The sequence below is a fragment of the Larus michahellis genome, chromosome 19, assembly GCF_964199755.1.
Source record: "Larus michahellis chromosome 19, bLarMic1.1, whole genome shotgun sequence".
In the NCBI taxonomy this organism is placed as follows: Eukaryota; Metazoa; Chordata; class Aves; order Charadriiformes; family Laridae; genus Larus; species Larus michahellis.
This window is the reverse complement of record NC_133914.1, coordinates 654,566-670,843: the sequence shown is the minus strand read 5'-3', so window position 1 is coordinate 670,843 and position 16,278 is coordinate 654,566. Positions and strand designations below refer to the sequence as shown.

The 16,278-nt window shown below is 60.4% G+C and overlaps 4 protein-coding genes across 10 annotated transcripts; 2 read left to right on the top strand and 2 right to left on the bottom strand.

Moving 5' to 3' along the window:
• Positions 1–1,417: 1,417 nt before the first annotated feature.
• Positions 1,418–3,103, bottom strand: FAM167B (family with sequence similarity 167 member B). Of its 2 annotated transcripts, none has more exons than XM_074562972.1 (2): positions 2,676–3,103; positions 1,418–2,002 (listed from the first exon to the last, which is right to left on the bottom strand). In XM_074562972.1, the coding sequence occupies exons 1-2, from the start codon at positions 2,964–2,966 to the stop codon at positions 1,739–1,741; spliced, it is 555 nt and encodes a 184-aa protein (XP_074419073.1). In that variant the 5' UTR covers positions 2,967–3,103; the 3' UTR covers positions 1,418–1,738. The 2 variants fall into 2 exon arrangements, with proteins under 2 accessions (XP_074419073.1, XP_074419074.1); XM_074562973.1 differs by having other exon boundaries at positions 1,418–1,999.
• Positions 3,104–3,699: 596 nt separating this feature from the next.
• On the top strand, positions 3,700–9,227 carry LOC141733102 (myotubularin-related protein 9-like). Of its 6 annotated transcripts, none has more exons than XM_074562945.1 (12): positions 3,700–4,227; positions 4,813–5,082; positions 5,300–5,359; positions 5,634–5,742; positions 6,090–6,165; positions 6,341–6,432; positions 6,570–6,787; positions 6,922–7,083; positions 7,204–7,345; positions 7,442–7,662; positions 7,796–7,947; positions 8,091–9,227. In XM_074562945.1, exons 2-12 carry the CDS (start codon positions 4,886–4,888, stop codon positions 8,252–8,254), a joined length of 1,593 nt encoding a protein of 530 aa, XP_074419046.1. In that variant the 5' UTR covers positions 3,700–4,227; positions 4,813–4,885; the 3' UTR covers positions 8,255–9,227. The 6 variants fall into 6 exon arrangements, with proteins under 6 accessions (XP_074419046.1, XP_074419044.1, XP_074419045.1 ...); XM_074562943.1 differs by having other exon boundaries at positions 6,040–6,165; positions 6,259–6,432; XM_074562944.1 differs by lacking the exon at positions 5,300–5,359 and having other exon boundaries at positions 6,040–6,165; positions 6,259–6,432.
• EIF3I (eukaryotic translation initiation factor 3 subunit I) lies at positions 9,217–13,529 on the bottom strand. The gene is made up of 11 exons (XM_074562966.1): positions 13,442–13,529; positions 13,147–13,239; positions 12,946–13,033; positions 12,301–12,366; positions 11,776–11,925; positions 11,551–11,678; positions 11,161–11,271; positions 10,663–10,752; positions 10,263–10,336; positions 9,973–10,065; positions 9,217–9,634 (listed from the first exon to the last, which is right to left on the bottom strand). The coding sequence occupies exons 1-11, from the start codon at positions 13,442–13,444 to the stop codon at positions 9,553–9,555; spliced, it is 978 nt and encodes a 325-aa protein (XP_074419067.1). The 5' UTR covers positions 13,445–13,529; the 3' UTR covers positions 9,217–9,552.
• On the top strand, positions 13,443–16,270 carry TMEM234 (transmembrane protein 234). Its single transcript, XM_074562975.1, has 5 exons — positions 13,443–13,539; positions 14,218–14,369; positions 14,808–14,874; positions 15,065–15,157; positions 15,893–16,270. Exons 1-5 carry the CDS (start codon positions 13,443–13,445, stop codon positions 15,952–15,954), a joined length of 471 nt encoding a protein of 156 aa, XP_074419076.1. The 3' UTR covers positions 15,955–16,270.
• The last annotated feature ends 8 nt before the right edge of the window (positions 16,271–16,278 follow it).

The following is a 16,278-nucleotide window of genomic DNA, read 5'->3' as shown; positions in this document are numbered from 1 at the left end:
CAAACTCTAGAGAAGCTGGTTCGCAGCTCGCGCACAACCGCAAGAGCTAGTGACAAACCCCGATGGCTTCCTGCCATCCCTGGCAAGAAAGGTCCCTGCTCTGGGTGCCCCTGGCCACCAGTCCCCAGGGACCGGGTGGCCAAGGGGATGCTCAGCCCCTGGGCCGGCGGGGGAGAGGGGTCCCACGGGCTGGGAGGTGTGCTGCGGGGGGCCAGGCTGGCAGGGGCATGCACCAGCTGCCCCGACCCCGTCGGACCCTACACAGCTTGTGGGACTCATCCTGCACCCAGCACCCCCCGCTTCAGCTGTCGCCACCGGGTCACCCCAGACCCCGGCACTGGCAGTGACAGTGGCTGAAGCCGAGGGGACACGCCGTGCCCCGGCCCAGCTGCCAGCCCTGTGCTTTTGGAGACGGCTCTGAGCAGAGCAACCACAACGCTATTGTCTTGGCTTTTGCGATCAAACACGAAGCCGCAGGTACCTGCCGGCTGCTCTGCGGAGGCAGGGGCAGGAAGCCCAGCAGCGCCCGGGGAGGCTGCGGCAGCCGGGGGGGCACCATGGCAGTGGCAACACCCAGCGCAGCATCCCCCCTGGCAGGGACGTTTCCCAGGGGCAGCCGCGCAGCCCCGCTCCCGTCGTGCTCGCCAGTGCCACGGGTGCCGCAGGGATGGCGGGGAGCGCTGCCAGGCCCTGGGGTGTGCCGCAGCCTCGGGGCGCACCTCGGGCTCTCCCCGTGTCCTGCTGCTACCCCAGGGAGGAGAAGCGGCCCCCGAAATTATCCCTGGGTCACTCCACAACTTCCCCGGCTCACCCCACAGTTTCCCCTGCATGCCTTGCAAAAAGCATTCTATGAAAGTCACATCCCCGAGCGGCAACTTCTTCCTTCAGGGTTTGGTGTTAATGAAGGAAGGGAAAAAACCCAAAGCAAACCCCTCTGGTGAGGGCAGCGTTGCCAGCCCCCGCTGGCACCACCCCCAGGGTCCCTCCTGCCCCCGGTGCAGCGCTGCAGGGGGTCGGGAGATGGGGCAGGATGGGGGCATGGGGGCTGACGAACCCTGAGCACGGCCCCTGACACCTCCCGGCCTCAAGCCTCAAAAACAACCCCTCCATTCTCAGCCAGTTCAGTGACGAGCGTTTCCTGACACGGCGCAGTCCAGGGCACCCACCCGCTGCAGGGGCGCCCGGGGAGAGGCTGGCAATGAGGTCCTCGAAGCAGAGATGCTATCTCCCCCGCACGGCACCGTCCTGCTGCAGAAACCCGTGAGAAGCCGCCCACGCCATGAGCCAGAGCCCCAGGGAGCAGGGCAGCACCATCCCTCCTGCCACCCCCGTGTCCCCCACTGCCACGGGCCGGGAGCCACATCTGGAGGCACAGGCAGGTGCCCGGGTACATGCAAAAAAAGGAAAAAACATCAGCTCTCACCTTCACCTCCTTTTATTCCTCCTCAAAGGGCTGGTCCCCACCTTTTCCACTGTGGCTGACCCCACCGTCCTTAGAGACAGGGCACTGGGTGCCCCAAAACACCCTGTGCCCAATGGGGATGGTGGCATTTCCCATGTCACTGTGGCACGGCATTGTCCCCGCGGCAGGGCTGGCAGCACCATGGCTCCGCACCGCCCGCCCCGAGGGACCTCAGCCCCGGCAGCAGCTCCACGGTCCCGGAGGCATTTTGGGAGGGATGCTTGAGCCCTGCCGGGTCCGGATGCACCCACGGCTGCCCGTGGGGTCCCGCCGTGCTCAGCAGAGGGAGAACCGTCGGGAGTTGATGTTCATGCGGGTGACGCCGATGTGCTTGAGCGGCATGGAGAGCAGGAAGGCGGCCTTGGGTGGGATGTTGCAGAGCAGGTCCGAGTCTTCCTCGCAGCCTTCGAGGCCGAAGGTAGCGTCGTCCAGCATCTCCTTGTGCCGGTGGCAGGCCTGCTCCACCTTCAGCCGGTGCAGCTGCGCCCGCAGGCGCATCAGCTGCTGCGCCAGGCGCTGGTCGGCAGCCTGCATCTCCTGCTGCGCGGGGACACGGGCGTCAGGACGGAGCGGGACCGGCCGCGGGGTCAGCTGCCTGGGCAGCGGGGCTGGGGCTTGGCCAGGGCACAAACCCAGTGGGGGCCACCCGCACACACGGCCCCGGGGTCAGCACAGAGCCCCCAGCCCCAGGGCGGGCACAGGGTCTGTGCCGGGGTCAGCTCAGGTGCCCCTGGGTTTGCACCCGTGTGGCTGCTGCTGCCCGTGCCACCGTCTGAAAGCCACCGCAGCGGTGCCACACTGGTGAAGTCCAGCACAGCCGTGCCACCAGCAGAGCAGGCAGGAGGGGGGGACAAGTGCAGACCCTGATAGAGCTGTGACCTCCCTGCAGATCCCCGTCCCGGTGGCCAAATGCCTCTGCAGGTGGCCCGGGATGGCCAGATCCCAGCACTGCGCAGGGGACACGGGCAGAGCTGTGGCACCACAGAGCCACACTCACCTTCCACAAATCCACGTACATCGGCCGTGCTGGGCAAAGGGGCAAAGTCCTCTGCTGTGGCTGGAGCACCCTGGCCCCGGCACATCCCGTCACCGCTGCGTGGGGTCGGGCTGGAAGCGCTCCCTCTGCACGGAGGAGCCCCGTGGCCCCATCCCTGCTCTGGGGCTCAGCCCCTGCCCACCCCTCCTGCCCCCCATCCCACCAGCACCTACTCACCAGCTCCGTCCTGAGCCACTCCAGAGCCTCCTCCATGGTGGCAAAGCCACATACGCTGCCGTCCCGCTTGTCCTCGGGGTGCCCTGGGCTCTGCTCTGCCCCCCGCGCCCCCCCAGGGGTCCGGCTGCCCCAGGGCTGTCCCCGTACCCGGGCTTCCCACTCCAGGTAGGACGGTCTCCTCGTCTGCAGCTTCAGCTTGGCCGTCAGCGCCTTCACGCCGTCCAGGCCCTCCTCCTCCCAGCTGGGCTCCTCTTCCCCCAGCTCCTTGAACTTCAGCTGGCCAAGGGGCATGGTGGCACCCACCACAGCCCCCCCGGAACCCGCGGGTGACCTCTCTGCCCTTCGAAGCCCCCGTGCAAAGGGGGGCTGTGCCCCCGCAGGGTGAGGAGCGCCCTGGCCACCGACAGCCACCCGCTCCCTGCAGCCGCACCCCGAGTCCCGGCTGTTTATTCGCCCCCAGGAGCAGAAAGGCTGGGGACGCCCAGGACAAGGCTAATGGGCAGGAGCTCTCCGTACCCAGCGGAGAGCAGAGGAGGGGTTTTTGGTTTTGTTCGGTGCCGGTTTGGGGTTTTTTTTGTATTTTTGGGTTTGGTGGTTGGTTGTTGTGTTTTTTTTTCCTTTTCTTTTCATTTTTAGCATTATTGTCTCCAGCTGGGAGGAGACTGCCCGTTCCCTGGGAGGAAGCCTTCACCGGGACGCACTGGCAAGGACGAGCGGGGATGATTTATCTCCGGCCGCCGCCGCCCTCCCGCACCCGGCCGGGGCCGGGGGGGAGCGGCAAAAAAAGCCCAAGGAAGGAAAAAGAACCGGGGGGGGGACGGGGGACGGGGACACACGGGGAGAGGAGCCGGGGGGCAGCCGGGGTCCTGCATCCCGGACGGGCCCTTAAGGTGGAACCGGGGCAGGATCCGGACGCTGCCCGCCCCCCCCAACGGCCCCGCTCCCGCCCGGCGGAGCCGCCCCGGGGCCGGGCCACCTTAAACCCGACATCCGCCGGGCGCCGCGCCGAGCCGCCGGCGTGCGGGGTGTGCGGGGCATCGCCCGCCCGCACCCGGCGCCCCGCCTGCACCCCGAGATCAGTGCTTGCACCCCAGCATCCCCCGCCTGCACCCCGAGGTCGCCGCTTGCACCCCACAGTCTCCTACTGGCACGCTGAGGTCTTTCTTTGCACCCCAGCCTCCCCTGCTTGCACCCCAAGATCCCTGTTTGCTCGCTGATGTCCCCTGCTTATGCCCGACAGCTCTCTGTCTGCACCCTGAGGTCCCTGCTTGCACCCCACAGTCTCCTGCTTGCACCCCGAGATCCTTCCTTGCACCCCAACGTCCCCTGCTTGCACCCCAAGATCCCTGCTTGCTCCCCGCGGTGTCCCACTTACCCCCCGAGATCCTTCCTTGCACCCCGAGCTCCCCGCTTGCACCCTGAGGTCCCTGCTTGTGCCAACAGTTCCCTGTCTTCACTCTGAGGTTCCCCCTCTTGCACCCCGAGATCCCGCTTGCACCCCACAGTCCCCCACAACCGCCCGGAGGTCCCTGCCTGCTGCCGAGCCCCACAGGTAAGCACAGGGGTGGCTGGGGCAGGCGGTGCTGCCAGCCGCCCACCCTCCTCCTCCTCACCCAGGGCGCTTGGCAGCAGCTCCTGCTCCATCCCCAGGCCCAGGGGTGGCCGTGGGTGCAGGCAGAGCCCCTGGGAGCCAGGGTCGGGCTGGTGACGGGGGTCTGGCAGCGTTTGACGCAGCGCTGTACAGCCCCAGCGTGGGCAGGAGAGGACCCGGAGCTGCTCCCTGCGAGGCAGCGGTTCCATTTTCACAAGCCACCAAAAATCCGCCCCCCCTGCAGCGCAGCCAGCACCAGGCACGGGGTACCCAGCTCAGGGTCTGGGCACTGCTGGGGAGCCCAGAGCCAGCTCGGCCCCCTCTGCCCCGTGCCTCAGTTTCCCCATCTGCGATGACAGCATTGCCGGGGGAGGAAATAAGTCACGCTGCCCCGCGTTTTGCAGTGAGGAAGCTCCATACGCTATAGGTGACAACGTAAACACGAAGAGGGGGGGTGAGGCCATCGGGCCCAGAGTGACGCAGAGGGAAGGGGGGGGTTTCCAGGCTGGGCCGTACTGCTGCAGGATTTCCCCTTTCTCCTTCCAGCCCCGCGGCAGCCGCCCTCCCTCTGCCCGGCCAAGGCAGGCTGCGCCGGGGCTTGGCGGCCACCGGCACCGCCATGGAGTTCTCCGAGCTGATCAAGACGGCGACGGTGGAGAGCGTGCTGCTGTCCTGCACGGGGCTGCCGGCGGTGAAGGGCACCCTGTGTATCACCAGCCACCACCTGCTCCTCTCCTCCTGCCCCGGGGGGGACGCCCAGCCCGGCACCGTGGAGCTCTGGCTGCTCATCCGCAACGTGGACGCCGTGGAGAAGAGGTGGGTCTCTCCCCACGACCAGCCCCACGCTCCCTTCCAGCGGTGTCACCCCTGCCGTTGCTGGGGGACATTCCCCACTGCTCTCCCAGCGCCTGCGGCAGGGCACGGCCACTCCACGGCACTGCCTGCCGAGCCTCGTCCCTCCTCTTCCTCACTGCCCGCGCCGGGGACATTTGCGGCACCGGGCATTGACCTCCTCTTCTCCTCCCTGCCTCAGAGTGCAGAATTTAGGCTGGTACCAGCCCCCCCGGACTAGTGACTGCCCACGGGACACCAGGTTTGGCTTTTAACACTCTCTTGGCTCTGCTATCCCGCCCGGCTTCATGCGAACCAGTGAGGCACCCGCCGGGCCCCGGGTGGAAATCCCGGCTTCAGACAGGCCACCCATGCCAGAGGAGAGCCAGCGATTCGGCACCCACACGGCACAGCCCTCCCGCTTCGCCCCGCTCGGCTCTCCCCGGTGAAAAGGGCAGCTCTGTCGGACGTCTGTCGCATGTCCGTCTGTGTCCACAGACCTACAGCCAGCCCTGACCCCCTCCTGCCTCCCCCAGGCTCGCCGGCTCCTCCGGCACCATCACGCTCCGGTGCAAAGACCTGAAGGTGCTGCAGCTGGAGATCCCGGGCATGGAGGAGTGTCTCAACATTGCCAGCTCCATCGAGGTGAGCTCCCGGAGAGCCCGGCCCGCGCCGTGCCGGGGCGCAAAGGGTTGGCAGGAGAAAGCGGGCGCCTGCAGTGTTTGCTCTCGCTCTGTCATTAACGTGGGTAAACACCAGCTCCCGGACAGCCTTGGCAGCGGGGGCCCATGGAGCTGGTGGTGCCAGCACCGGCCTGCCCTGCCCTCGCTTGCGGCTGGGATGTGGCCGGGAGCGGGGAACAGGGATGGGGTTTGCAGAGCCCTGGGGACACGGTGGGGACATCCCCACCCCTGACCAGCTCCACCTTTGCTCCCGCTCCAGGCCCTCTCCTCGGTGGACTCCGTGATGATGATGTACCCGTTCTTCTACAGACCCCAGAACCTGAGGCTCGAGGAAGGATGGCGCCTTTTCCCCCTCGAGCAGTACTTCCAGCAGATCGCCTCGCAGGTGAGCCTGGAAGGGAGAGACCCGGCTGGGCTGGGAGGAGAAGTGACCCCCCCCACCCGCACCGGGCTGCCCCCGACCCCGCATCTCCCCCAGACGAGCCAGTGGCGGCTCAGCGACGTGAACCGGGATTTCACCACCTGCCCCACGTACCCCCCCGCCGTCATCGTGCCGGCAGCGGTGGGTGATGACGCCTTGCGGAAGGCTGCCCGATTCCGGCAGGGCGGGCGGTTCCCCGTCCTCAGCTATTACCACCCCAAGAACGGCACTGTGAGTCCATCTCATCCCACCCCTCGTCCCCTCTTCCCCCACCGCCAGCCCCTGGGCAAAGGCAGCTTGAAGCCCCCCCATCCTGTGGGGTTCCCCCAGTGCACCCCACTCGCTGCCCGCCGTCCCCCACCCCGCAGGCGATGCTCCGCAGCAGCCAGCCGCTGACGGGCCCCAACCGAAAGCGCTGCCGCGAGGATGAGATGCTGCTGGGGGCGGTCCTGGATGAGGGGGAACGGGGGTTTATCATCGACACGCGGTCAGCCCAGGCGGCGAAGCAGGCTCGGATGACGGGGGGGGGCACGGAGCCCAAGTCGTCCTACCCACAGTGGAAGAGGCTGCACCGGCCCTTGGAACGGTGAGGAGCTGTGCTGAGGCCTGGTGCTCTCATGACATGGGTGATCACGCTGCCCTGACAATGGCACGGGGACTCCAACCCCTCCCCAGAAGAACATCACCAAGCCCCCTGATGCCACTTTCCTCCCCTCCCAGAGGCCGCCCGCTGCAGGAGAGCTTCATTAAGCTGGTGGAAGCCTGTAACGACGCCTCGATCAACATGGACCGGTGGCTGAGCCGGCTGGAGAGCAGCCGCTGGCTGAGCCACGTCAAGGCGGCGCTGAGCACGGCCTGTCTGGCCGCACAGTGCATGGACAGGTCAGGGGGGGCTGCCGCCCCACGGCCCCCGTTCTTCCCCTTGCAACGCTGTGTGGCACAAACCTCGGGCGCCGTCCCGGGCTCGCTGGCATCGCCCCCATGGCCCGCATTTGCCCACAGGGAGGAGGCCAGCGTGCTGGTGCACGGGGCGGAGGGGACAGACACCACGCTGCTGGTGACGGCGCTGGCCCAGGTGATCCTGGACCCGTCCTGCCGCACACTGGGGGGCTTCCAGGGGCTGCTGGAGCGGGAGTGGATCGAGGTGAGACCCGCGGTCCCAAGGGGGCTGAGGACCCGAGCCCAGCTGGGCACCCCCAGCTCCCTTCACCCCCATTATCCCCCCTCGGGGGTCCCGCAGGCTGGCCATCCCTTCCACCTCCGCTGCGCCCGCTCTGCCTACTCCCACGCGCGGCTGAAGCAGGAGGCACCGCTTTTCCTCCTCTTCCTCGACTGCGTATGGCAGCTGAGCCGCCAGTTCCCCTTCTCCCTGGAGTTCAGCGAGCGCCTCCTCCTCACCCTCTTCGACAACGCCTACGCCTCCGCCTACGGCACCTTCCTCTGCAACAACGAGAAAGAGAGGCGAGTGGGACGGGAGGGCTTCCCTGCCTTCACACCGCCGGGCAGGGCAAAGCCAAGCCCCCCCTGTCAACTGGGGCAAACTCGGCCCCATGGCCACTGGCAGGGAGTGAAACGCGCCTCGACTCTCCCGTAGGTGCCTGTGTAAAGTGAAGGAGAGCACGCACTCCCTCTGGGCCTGGCTGAACCAGCCTGGGGAGAAGAAGAAGTACCTGAACCCTCTCTACTCGCACAACGCCCTGGTCATCTGGCCCTCCGTCGAGCCCCAGAGCATCCAGCTCTGGCAGGGTAAGCCGCGTCCAGCGCTCTCAAGACCCGCCTTCAGCTCCCAGCTGGGCTGGGCGAGGGAAATCAGGAAAGCTGCTCTGCTTTCCCCACTCTCGACAGGGCTGCGGCACGGCTGAAGTAACACACAGCCCCTTCTCTCCTAGGTTTATTCTTCCGATGGATCCGTTCATCCCAGTACCTGGATGAGGCCTGGGCAGAGATCCAGCGCTTACTAGAGGGCAACAATCCTCCCGTCAAGGAGAACGCGGGGAACAGGCTGAGACGGTCCCTCTCCGACCCCGCTGCCCAGACGGAGAACAAAAGATGAACGGCAGAGTGGACAATTTGGTCCCCGTGGGCTGCCGGGCCCGAGGTGACACCGCAGCTTTCAGCGGGAAGCGCTGTGCAGGACACAGCCCCGCGGAGGCCCGCTCTGGGAGGGGGGGACAGACTCCGGGCCGCGCAGACTGAGTTGTTTCAGTAAAGTGGTCTCGCAGCCCACGCCTGCTTTTCTGCTCTTACATAGGGGCAGGAGCAGCCCCGCTCCCTCGCAAGCAGGGCTCCTGCCCGCTCTCCTGCCCAGCAGGATTTCAGCAGCACTCGGACCGGGGCTGACGGCGGAGCAGAAGGGCAGGAGGCAGCGGGAGGTCGATGTGCCCAGCAGCATCAGCCTCCGGCAGCTTCCGTCGCGACCTGCCTGGCTCACAGCCCCTGCCAGGCGCAGTGCACACAGCAAAAACTAAGGAGAACACGCTGAACCAGCAACACCCTCTCCACAAAGGGCGCGCTGGCTGCAGCTTAAGTGCTGCATCAGTCGCTCCGAGCTGGGAGCCAGCTTGGGAAATCTACCCTTGAACCCAGTTTCGAGGAAGGAAAGAGATAGAAACCACCCCTCCAGACGGACAGGCACAGGGCGAGAGGGCTGGAAGGACGAGGATTTGCAACACAAGCATCCTAGCGCAGGAAATAACTGTTCCATGAGGAAAGTTGGCTCAGGGTCAGTCCAGCAAATAAACAAAGCAGCAGAACTGGGCGCGTGTGTGTCATCTGGAAAACAATGACTGGCTGCTGCGCTTCCAGCCTGTTCACACTTCAGGGCCAGACCCGCAGCAAGGCGGCAGATCCTCCCCAGGACAGAGTTGACCTGGGGCGGGCAGAGGCCCCAGGAGTCGCAGCACTGCGCTCTGCCCACGGGCGGGAGCAAGGCACTGCCAGCAGAGCCAGGGAAGCAAAGCGCTCAGGTTAATTTTGTTCCAGACTGAAAAAAAAAAAAACACCCAACAGAGGTGCTTTTCCTTGTGTTTATAAAAGATTTCTATTTATTTCCTGATGATTTTTTTTCTTCTCCCCTGATGTATAAATATGCCCAGCAGGGCAGGAAGCTAGCATCCCCCGGGGCGGGCAGGCAGCCAGCCCAACTCCCTCCCTCGCCTTCACCACCTCCCCTGAAAGCCAGTCCAGTCCTGCCCTTTCGAGCCGGTTGGGTTTCTGGTTCCCCACCTTCACACAACCCCCGAGTTTGCTGCTAACTGCTTCCCGCTGCCTCCCGTGGAGCAGACTAACGTCAGGCCTCACAACAGTTCTGCGCAGGAGCCGATGGACTGGCAGAGGAGAGGAAGTCCTCCTTTAAGCTTCAAATTCAAACTCAAAATACTGGGGATCAAAGTAATGGATGCGAACGTAGCCATCCTCACCGCCGCTGCTGTAACTGTACGGGAGGAAAGACAAGATAAAGTCACCGATGTTGTCAGGAGCTCCCAGTGTCTAGGTTTATACCAAACAGTGTGAAGTCTGTTCTCGCAACGCCCTCCAGAAACTAATAAAGGAGTCATGATACAAAAAAAAAAGTATGTGACGCAGCCAAAATGCAGGACAGGTGTAAATGTGAACCCCCCACCAGGGGGGAGGAAGCAGGGCTGGAATGGGAGAACGAAGGAAGGTGCTGGCTCTGTTCCTGCTGCAGAGCTCCTGTGAGCCCTGCCATATCCTGACCAAAAGGTGGGCTCTGCAGCTGGGGGATGCCGCAAGGGCCACAGAGATCCTCACCTCTTCCCGTCGGGGTGAAACGCAACGCTATTTATCGGACCGAAGTGACCCTTCACTCTGCCAAACTCCTCTTCAAAAGCCAAGTGGAAGAACCTGGGAGAAGGAAGATTTAAATTATCACAAGTCGTCAGGAGCCTGGTTAGGGACACAACCAGGGTTTCCTCAAAAAAACCTCTGCAAGTTTAATGACTCCAACACCGCCAGGAGAAACATGCTCTGGGACAAGCACCCCTGGGCTGTGAGGAGTCCTCCAGGTGAGGACTTGACCCTGCCAAAGGAAAGGGACCAACCTGGCCTCAAACTTGCCGATCCTGGTGGAGGTTGTGGTCACATCCATGGCCTCTTGCCCACCACCAAGCACAACCTGCAAAGGAGAGAAGCCACAACACTCCGCTCAGCCAGGAGAGGAGGGAGACGAGCCTTGGGGAAGCCTCCTGCTAACCCAGCAGACCCCACAAATTCATGAGCAGGCCTGACTCCAGCCCCAGAGAAGTTCCTGCCTCCCAAACACACTCGCTTGAGGACCAGAGGACACAAAGCCTTGTCCCCTGCACCAGATCACAGCAAAGTTTCCCAGATCCCTCCCACGGTCATGTTTTTTTGCTGGACTGGCAACACTCTGCCTTCCAGATACCTGGGACAATGCAGGAGTCACAGGAAGACCGTTACAATGAGTGAGCTCATTCTTACATGATCAAAAATGGGCGAGAGTGCGGCAGAGTTCACCGGTCGCTCTGTCCGGAACGTCTTCAAATGCTCAAGTGTCGTGCAATCAAATAGCTAGGAAGCAAAAGGGAGAGAGTTGTTCTGCAAGAAGGCTGGCAGCCCAGTTAACTCACACAAATCTGGCTGCTAGCCCTCACCTGGGCAGATGTTAGCTCTACAGTCACCCAAATCCCAAAAACATTTCCCCAGAATCCCAAAATACTGGCCTAAGGTAAACTTCACCTCTATCACCTTCCAGAGGTAGCAAACTGCAGCATTTATTTTGACAATGTTGTTTCCAATGCCTGGTCCTTAATTTAACGTGGTGGCACCTCCGCTTTCTCGATGAACTTTCCCCTTAAGCTTTGACTTTACACTTACTCAAACTCCTAAGGAGCAAACCCCTGCGATGGCCAAGGCCCTGAGCAGAGGTCCTGCAAGCAAGTATCGACAGTCCACCGCACTTCCGATGGGAAGCCTCACCTTGGCTGTGTTGTCCTTGGAGGCAGTGATGAACATGGTCATGTCCCTGGAGGTCTGAATATCGTTGATTTGCTTGGTGTGCTCCTTGATGTTTGAAAGCTGCTCCCCTGACTGAAGGGTAAAGAAGGTAGTTTCAGCGTGCTGCCAAGTGAAGTGAGCGTACACGCAACCTCTCCATTAACAACAATTCAGGAGATGCTGTCTGCAGCGGGGCAGATGCTGGTATATCAGCCTTGCTTAAGGGAGTCGGATATTTTAACTATCCTTTCATGAGGCTGCTGGTTTGAGCCAAAAAGCCCATATTCCATCCCATGACCACAACAGGAATGCTGCGATATCCTCCCCCAAGCACCGCTGCCCGAGGGAGATGCTGTTCCTTATCAGACTGACCTTGGCACTGAACTGGTTCAGCTCCCCGCTCTCATGTCCGGCGATGATGAACTCTCCCAGAGGGCCCCACACAGCACTGGTGATTTTAGAATCACTGCAGGGGATTTTCATGTAAGGCTCGTTGTTCTCTGCAGGAAGGAAGGAGACAGACAGACAGACACAGTGGCACCAGCTCCAGTGATCAACACTTCCCCTTTTTCCCTGGTGCAGGCACGGATTCCTCACCGATCTGGCTGGGGTCCCGGAGGTCAAAGAAGCTCACAAAACACTGATATCCCATCTGCTTGTCCGTGGAAAACATGATGATGTTTCCTCCGAAGTCAAAGCCACACGTCCTCACCGCTGAGCTGGTCTTCACCAGAGCGAGCTGCTTTCCTGAACACAGAACAGAAACCATCACTTCACCGGGTAATTTATCGCAAGGTTAGTGAAAACGAGCAGCTGAACGGCAGGGTCAGAGGGAGGATGAGAGCATCGGGCGTAGCCGACAAGCAGGTTCGGTGACCTGCAAGCTCTAACTGCACACTTTGACTACTTGGGCGGTAAAGTGAGTAAATTCACTAAATATTCACTAGAATATTTATATACACAAATCCTCCCCTCCAGCAGCCTGAGTTCGGATTCAGACCTCTTTCAGAGGGGCGAACAAGCACACGCTACACTGACACCACACGCTCCTTAGGCTTAGCAGCCCTCACAGCAGGACAGAGCTGACGCTAACGCAGGTACGTGGGAAGAGCAGAGTCTTACCCGTTTCACAGTCCCAGAGCCGACAGCTGTTATCCGCAGAGCCAGTGAGCACATGTCGTGTGTCCCCTACGTCACCAGTTAGGGAATATCAGCACGTTCTCAGCCCCAAAAAGCTACATCTAAATTCCCAGAGAATATTTACACACAAGATTAAAAAAGTCGTACTACACAGAGATTGGACAAATTCCATTCCAGGACCAGCAATACTCCAGTACAGACACGGAGTCCCAGTCCTCCCATTACAAAACCCACAACCTTCCTCTTGAAATATTGAAGAAAAAGGTTCCAGCTCTTGCATTAACTCAACCTTTGCACGGTTTGTCTCTGCTACCTGCTGCCCACACTGAAGATGGAAGATCTTATGCAACTCGGACACCTTCCCTGAGCTCCCAGAGCCACCCCAGCAAAAGCAATGGTGCACAAACAAGAAAAGACGGGGCACGCAGCACACGTCATTCCACACAACAGCCTGGGAAGGAAAATACCCAAAAAGACAGAGTAAGGAAAAGACAGCAGAAGGGTTAGACACACTATCCTCTTCAAGAGAAAAGAGTGCAGCAGCTGAGAGGGAGGAATGAGCTCGAGTGAATCACCGTAAATAAAACGTATGGGACAGACAAATTGGTTTCTGCGCTCAAAGGATACAGTCTGCATCCACGCACCAGACGGCTCCCGTGTGGCCGTTGTAGGTGCCGAGCCTCTCTCCGTTCACCGAGTACCAAACATTGACAATCTGTGAGACGAAAACAGCCAAGCACCCGGCGCATTAATTAATGGGACTGATGAACCGCTCGATTATCGCGGGGGGGGGGGGGGGGGGGGGCGGTTTTCACGACGGGCACTCACGGGATCCTTGGCCACGGTGAAAAGCAAGTCACCCTCCCGGTTGTACTTGATCTGCGTGATGGAACGCTCATGGCCCTGCAGCAGGATCGGCTTCTACGAGGGGGGAGACGCCATTTAATGCCTCAGGCGAGGCACGGCCTCAGCCCCCGGGCCGGGGATCCCGGGCCACGGGGGCGTCGGGGGGCGGCATTTTGCCGCCCCCCGACGCCCCCGTGGCCCGGGATCCCCGGCCCGGGGGCTCTGCACGGTGCGACCACCGGTCACCACCCCCGGCCCGCCCCGGCCCCGCTCTCACCATGGCGGCAGCGTTGAGGCAAGAGAGCCGGCCGATCGCTTCCGGGTCAGAGGGTGCGGCGGACCGGAAAGACGTCACCGTCGCTATGGCGCCCGTGGGTGAGCTTCCGGGGCTGTGAGGAGAGTCTGGCGGGCGGGGAAAGGGTCTGCCCTGAGCGGGAGAACGGGGGCGGGGGGTTCCCTCGGGAAAGGAAACAGACACCGGCTGGACCCCTGAGGGGGGACGTGGCGACGGGCTGGGCCCCGGAGGGGGTCTTCCCTGAGGGGGGAGCAGGGCCGCGGCCTGGCCCCCGCTGAGGGGGATGTGGCCTTGGGTTTGGTGTGCTGTGGGGTCTCCCCTGAAGGGAGAAAGTGGCCACAGGAGGAGCGTGGCCACGGGCTCGGCTAGCTGAGGTGTTCTCCTCCAGTGAGCGTGGCCGCAGGTTGCGTATGTAAATATCCTAGTGAATATTTAGTGAATTTACTCATTTTACTCCTCTGTGAGGGGCCTTCCCTGAGGGGTCCGTGGCTGCAGGCTGGGCTTGCTGCAGGGTTTATCCCCGAGGGGAATGGGGGAGCAGGCCCAGCGCAAGGCCCTTCACGGTGGGAGACAGCAGTGAGCTGGGCTGGTGAAGGCTGTCCCTGACAGGGGATGCTGGTGGACCAGCTCTCCCCCACCTCTGTGGGAGATGAGGGTGGGCTGAGCCGGTGCGGGCCCTCCAAGGACGGTTGTGGTGGTTATGGCAGACCGGTGTTCCCCTGGGGCCATCAGGCTGCTGAGACCAGGCTGTGCCGCAGGAGAGGCAGTGGCGTTGCTGCTGGTGGCCGTCCTGTGGGGCAGCACAGGGCCATTCCTGCGGACAGGCGCAGCGGGGCTGGAGGAGGTGCGGCGCCAGGGCCGCCTGCAGCAGCTGCTGGCCGAGATTCGCTTCCTGGGCCTCAACTACAAGGTGCGACCCTGTCCTGGCTCCCGGGCCAGGGAGGTAGCCGGGTGTCAGACTGCCTTTGGTTTCATTCCTACCTGTTTACTTCTGGACTCAATACTTTTATTTAAACTGCTAAATATTCCTTCTATCATCAGAATTATTTATCCGCAGTAATATTTCATTCACTTGCCTGTAGCACTGCTCTTCCCATGCCGAATTTTGACCACTTTTCTAGGTGGCAGGTCATTAACCCTCATATTTTGCATGAAATAAGTACAGCGTGCCTTCTGCTGTTTGGGGAACTAAGACATTGAGCAGCTTGTAACTGGCAGCACAATCACCAGCATTCCACATTTCCGCTGCCAAACGTGGCACAGAGCGAGTCTGGGCTCCTTCGCTGCCCACTCACTGGGGGTGCACAGTGGGTTTGTGGGCAACAACAGGCCTATGTTCTTCCCACAGTACATGGTGCCATTTCTGCTCAATCAAGGTGGATCTCTCCTCTTCTACCTCACCTTGGCATCCGCAGGTTAGTTCTTGTTGCTTTCGTGGAGTGGGTTGATTGGGATTTGTGGGAGGATCAATGCTATTGATGACTCTAGTGACCTAGGTAAACATCAAGCAGCTGTCTTGTAATGATCCTAAATAAAACAAGTGTCTTCCAGTTTGTACAAGATTATCCATTTTAAATTGTTTGTGTTAAAATGGTTCAATTTCAGATCTGTCCCTGGCAGTACCGCTCTGTAACTCCCTGGCTTTGATAGTTACACTGGTGACTGGGAGGATTCTGGGAGAGGACATCGGTGGTGAAAGTAAGTTACACTTAAAACATTTCCTTACATTGTCTCCTGCATCCATTTGCTGACTTAACAGCATGGGCTACCTCTCGTCTTCTGAAAAACAGCAAATGCCCACCCAAGGGCTGTAACTAGTTAAATAGTAGTTCTTGCTACAGAACCTGAAAGGGAAGTGAAATGGAGTTATAAGTGGGCAGGGCTAATAAATTTGAAGTGAGAATTGGCTGTTGTAAGCTAACAGAGTTTACAGGCCTGAGTCTTTACCTAACTAGGTGTTTAACCATAAGAGAAGCACTAAATCATATGCCCACAGTGGAAAAGGAGTGCCCCATAAGTCCCCAAATGTCAACACCCATCCTTCTTTTCTTCCCTTACATCCTACAGTAACATTACCCTGCTCAGACAATCAGAAAATGGCAGGAAACTTGAAAAGTTTAAAAACACCACGACCTGGCACAGTAGCTGTAGGAATACACTGAAGTGTTTCTTTGTTGTTTAAGCGGGGTTCTCACTAGCCAGACATACAGCATCAGCAACATTTTATTAGAAACATGCTTTGCTCAATGTACATGGGCAGTCCAAATATCCAAACCCCTTCAGACTCCGCCTGGTCCAGGTCGTATCTGTCCAGACATTTGTGCTAGCTTATTTACCACAACATCTGAGCATCATGTATTTAGCAATGAGAAGGTCTGAATGACTACTATTGAATTATGCAAGTTCCCAACATATTCTTGTTCATTTTTGTAGGGGCTGTGGCAGGAATGCTGCTCACCGTCCTAGGAGTCACGCTCTGTGTAGCTGGTTCATGAACAAGACACAGTGAGAAGCAGCAGAAGGAACCTGTTCAAAGGTAACCCCTGTGGCTGAAGGGGGAGCTTCTGGCTCAGCAGCTTTGGCTCAGTTGCACTTAGGAAGCTGTATTTTGACCCAAGGATGTCAAAAAATGTGAAAGTGTGGACTGTATTCCCTGAGCACCAGGGTGGAACAAGGCATGTTGCAAGGACATCCTGTTTAATTACTTCAGTTAAGGAATTTTTTTGTCTGTGTGTTTCAAGGCAAGGAGGATTGAATTGTCTTGTTCAGCACCGGAGGGATAATAAATGGTTAATAAATTGTTCAACAGGAGCTTCTCA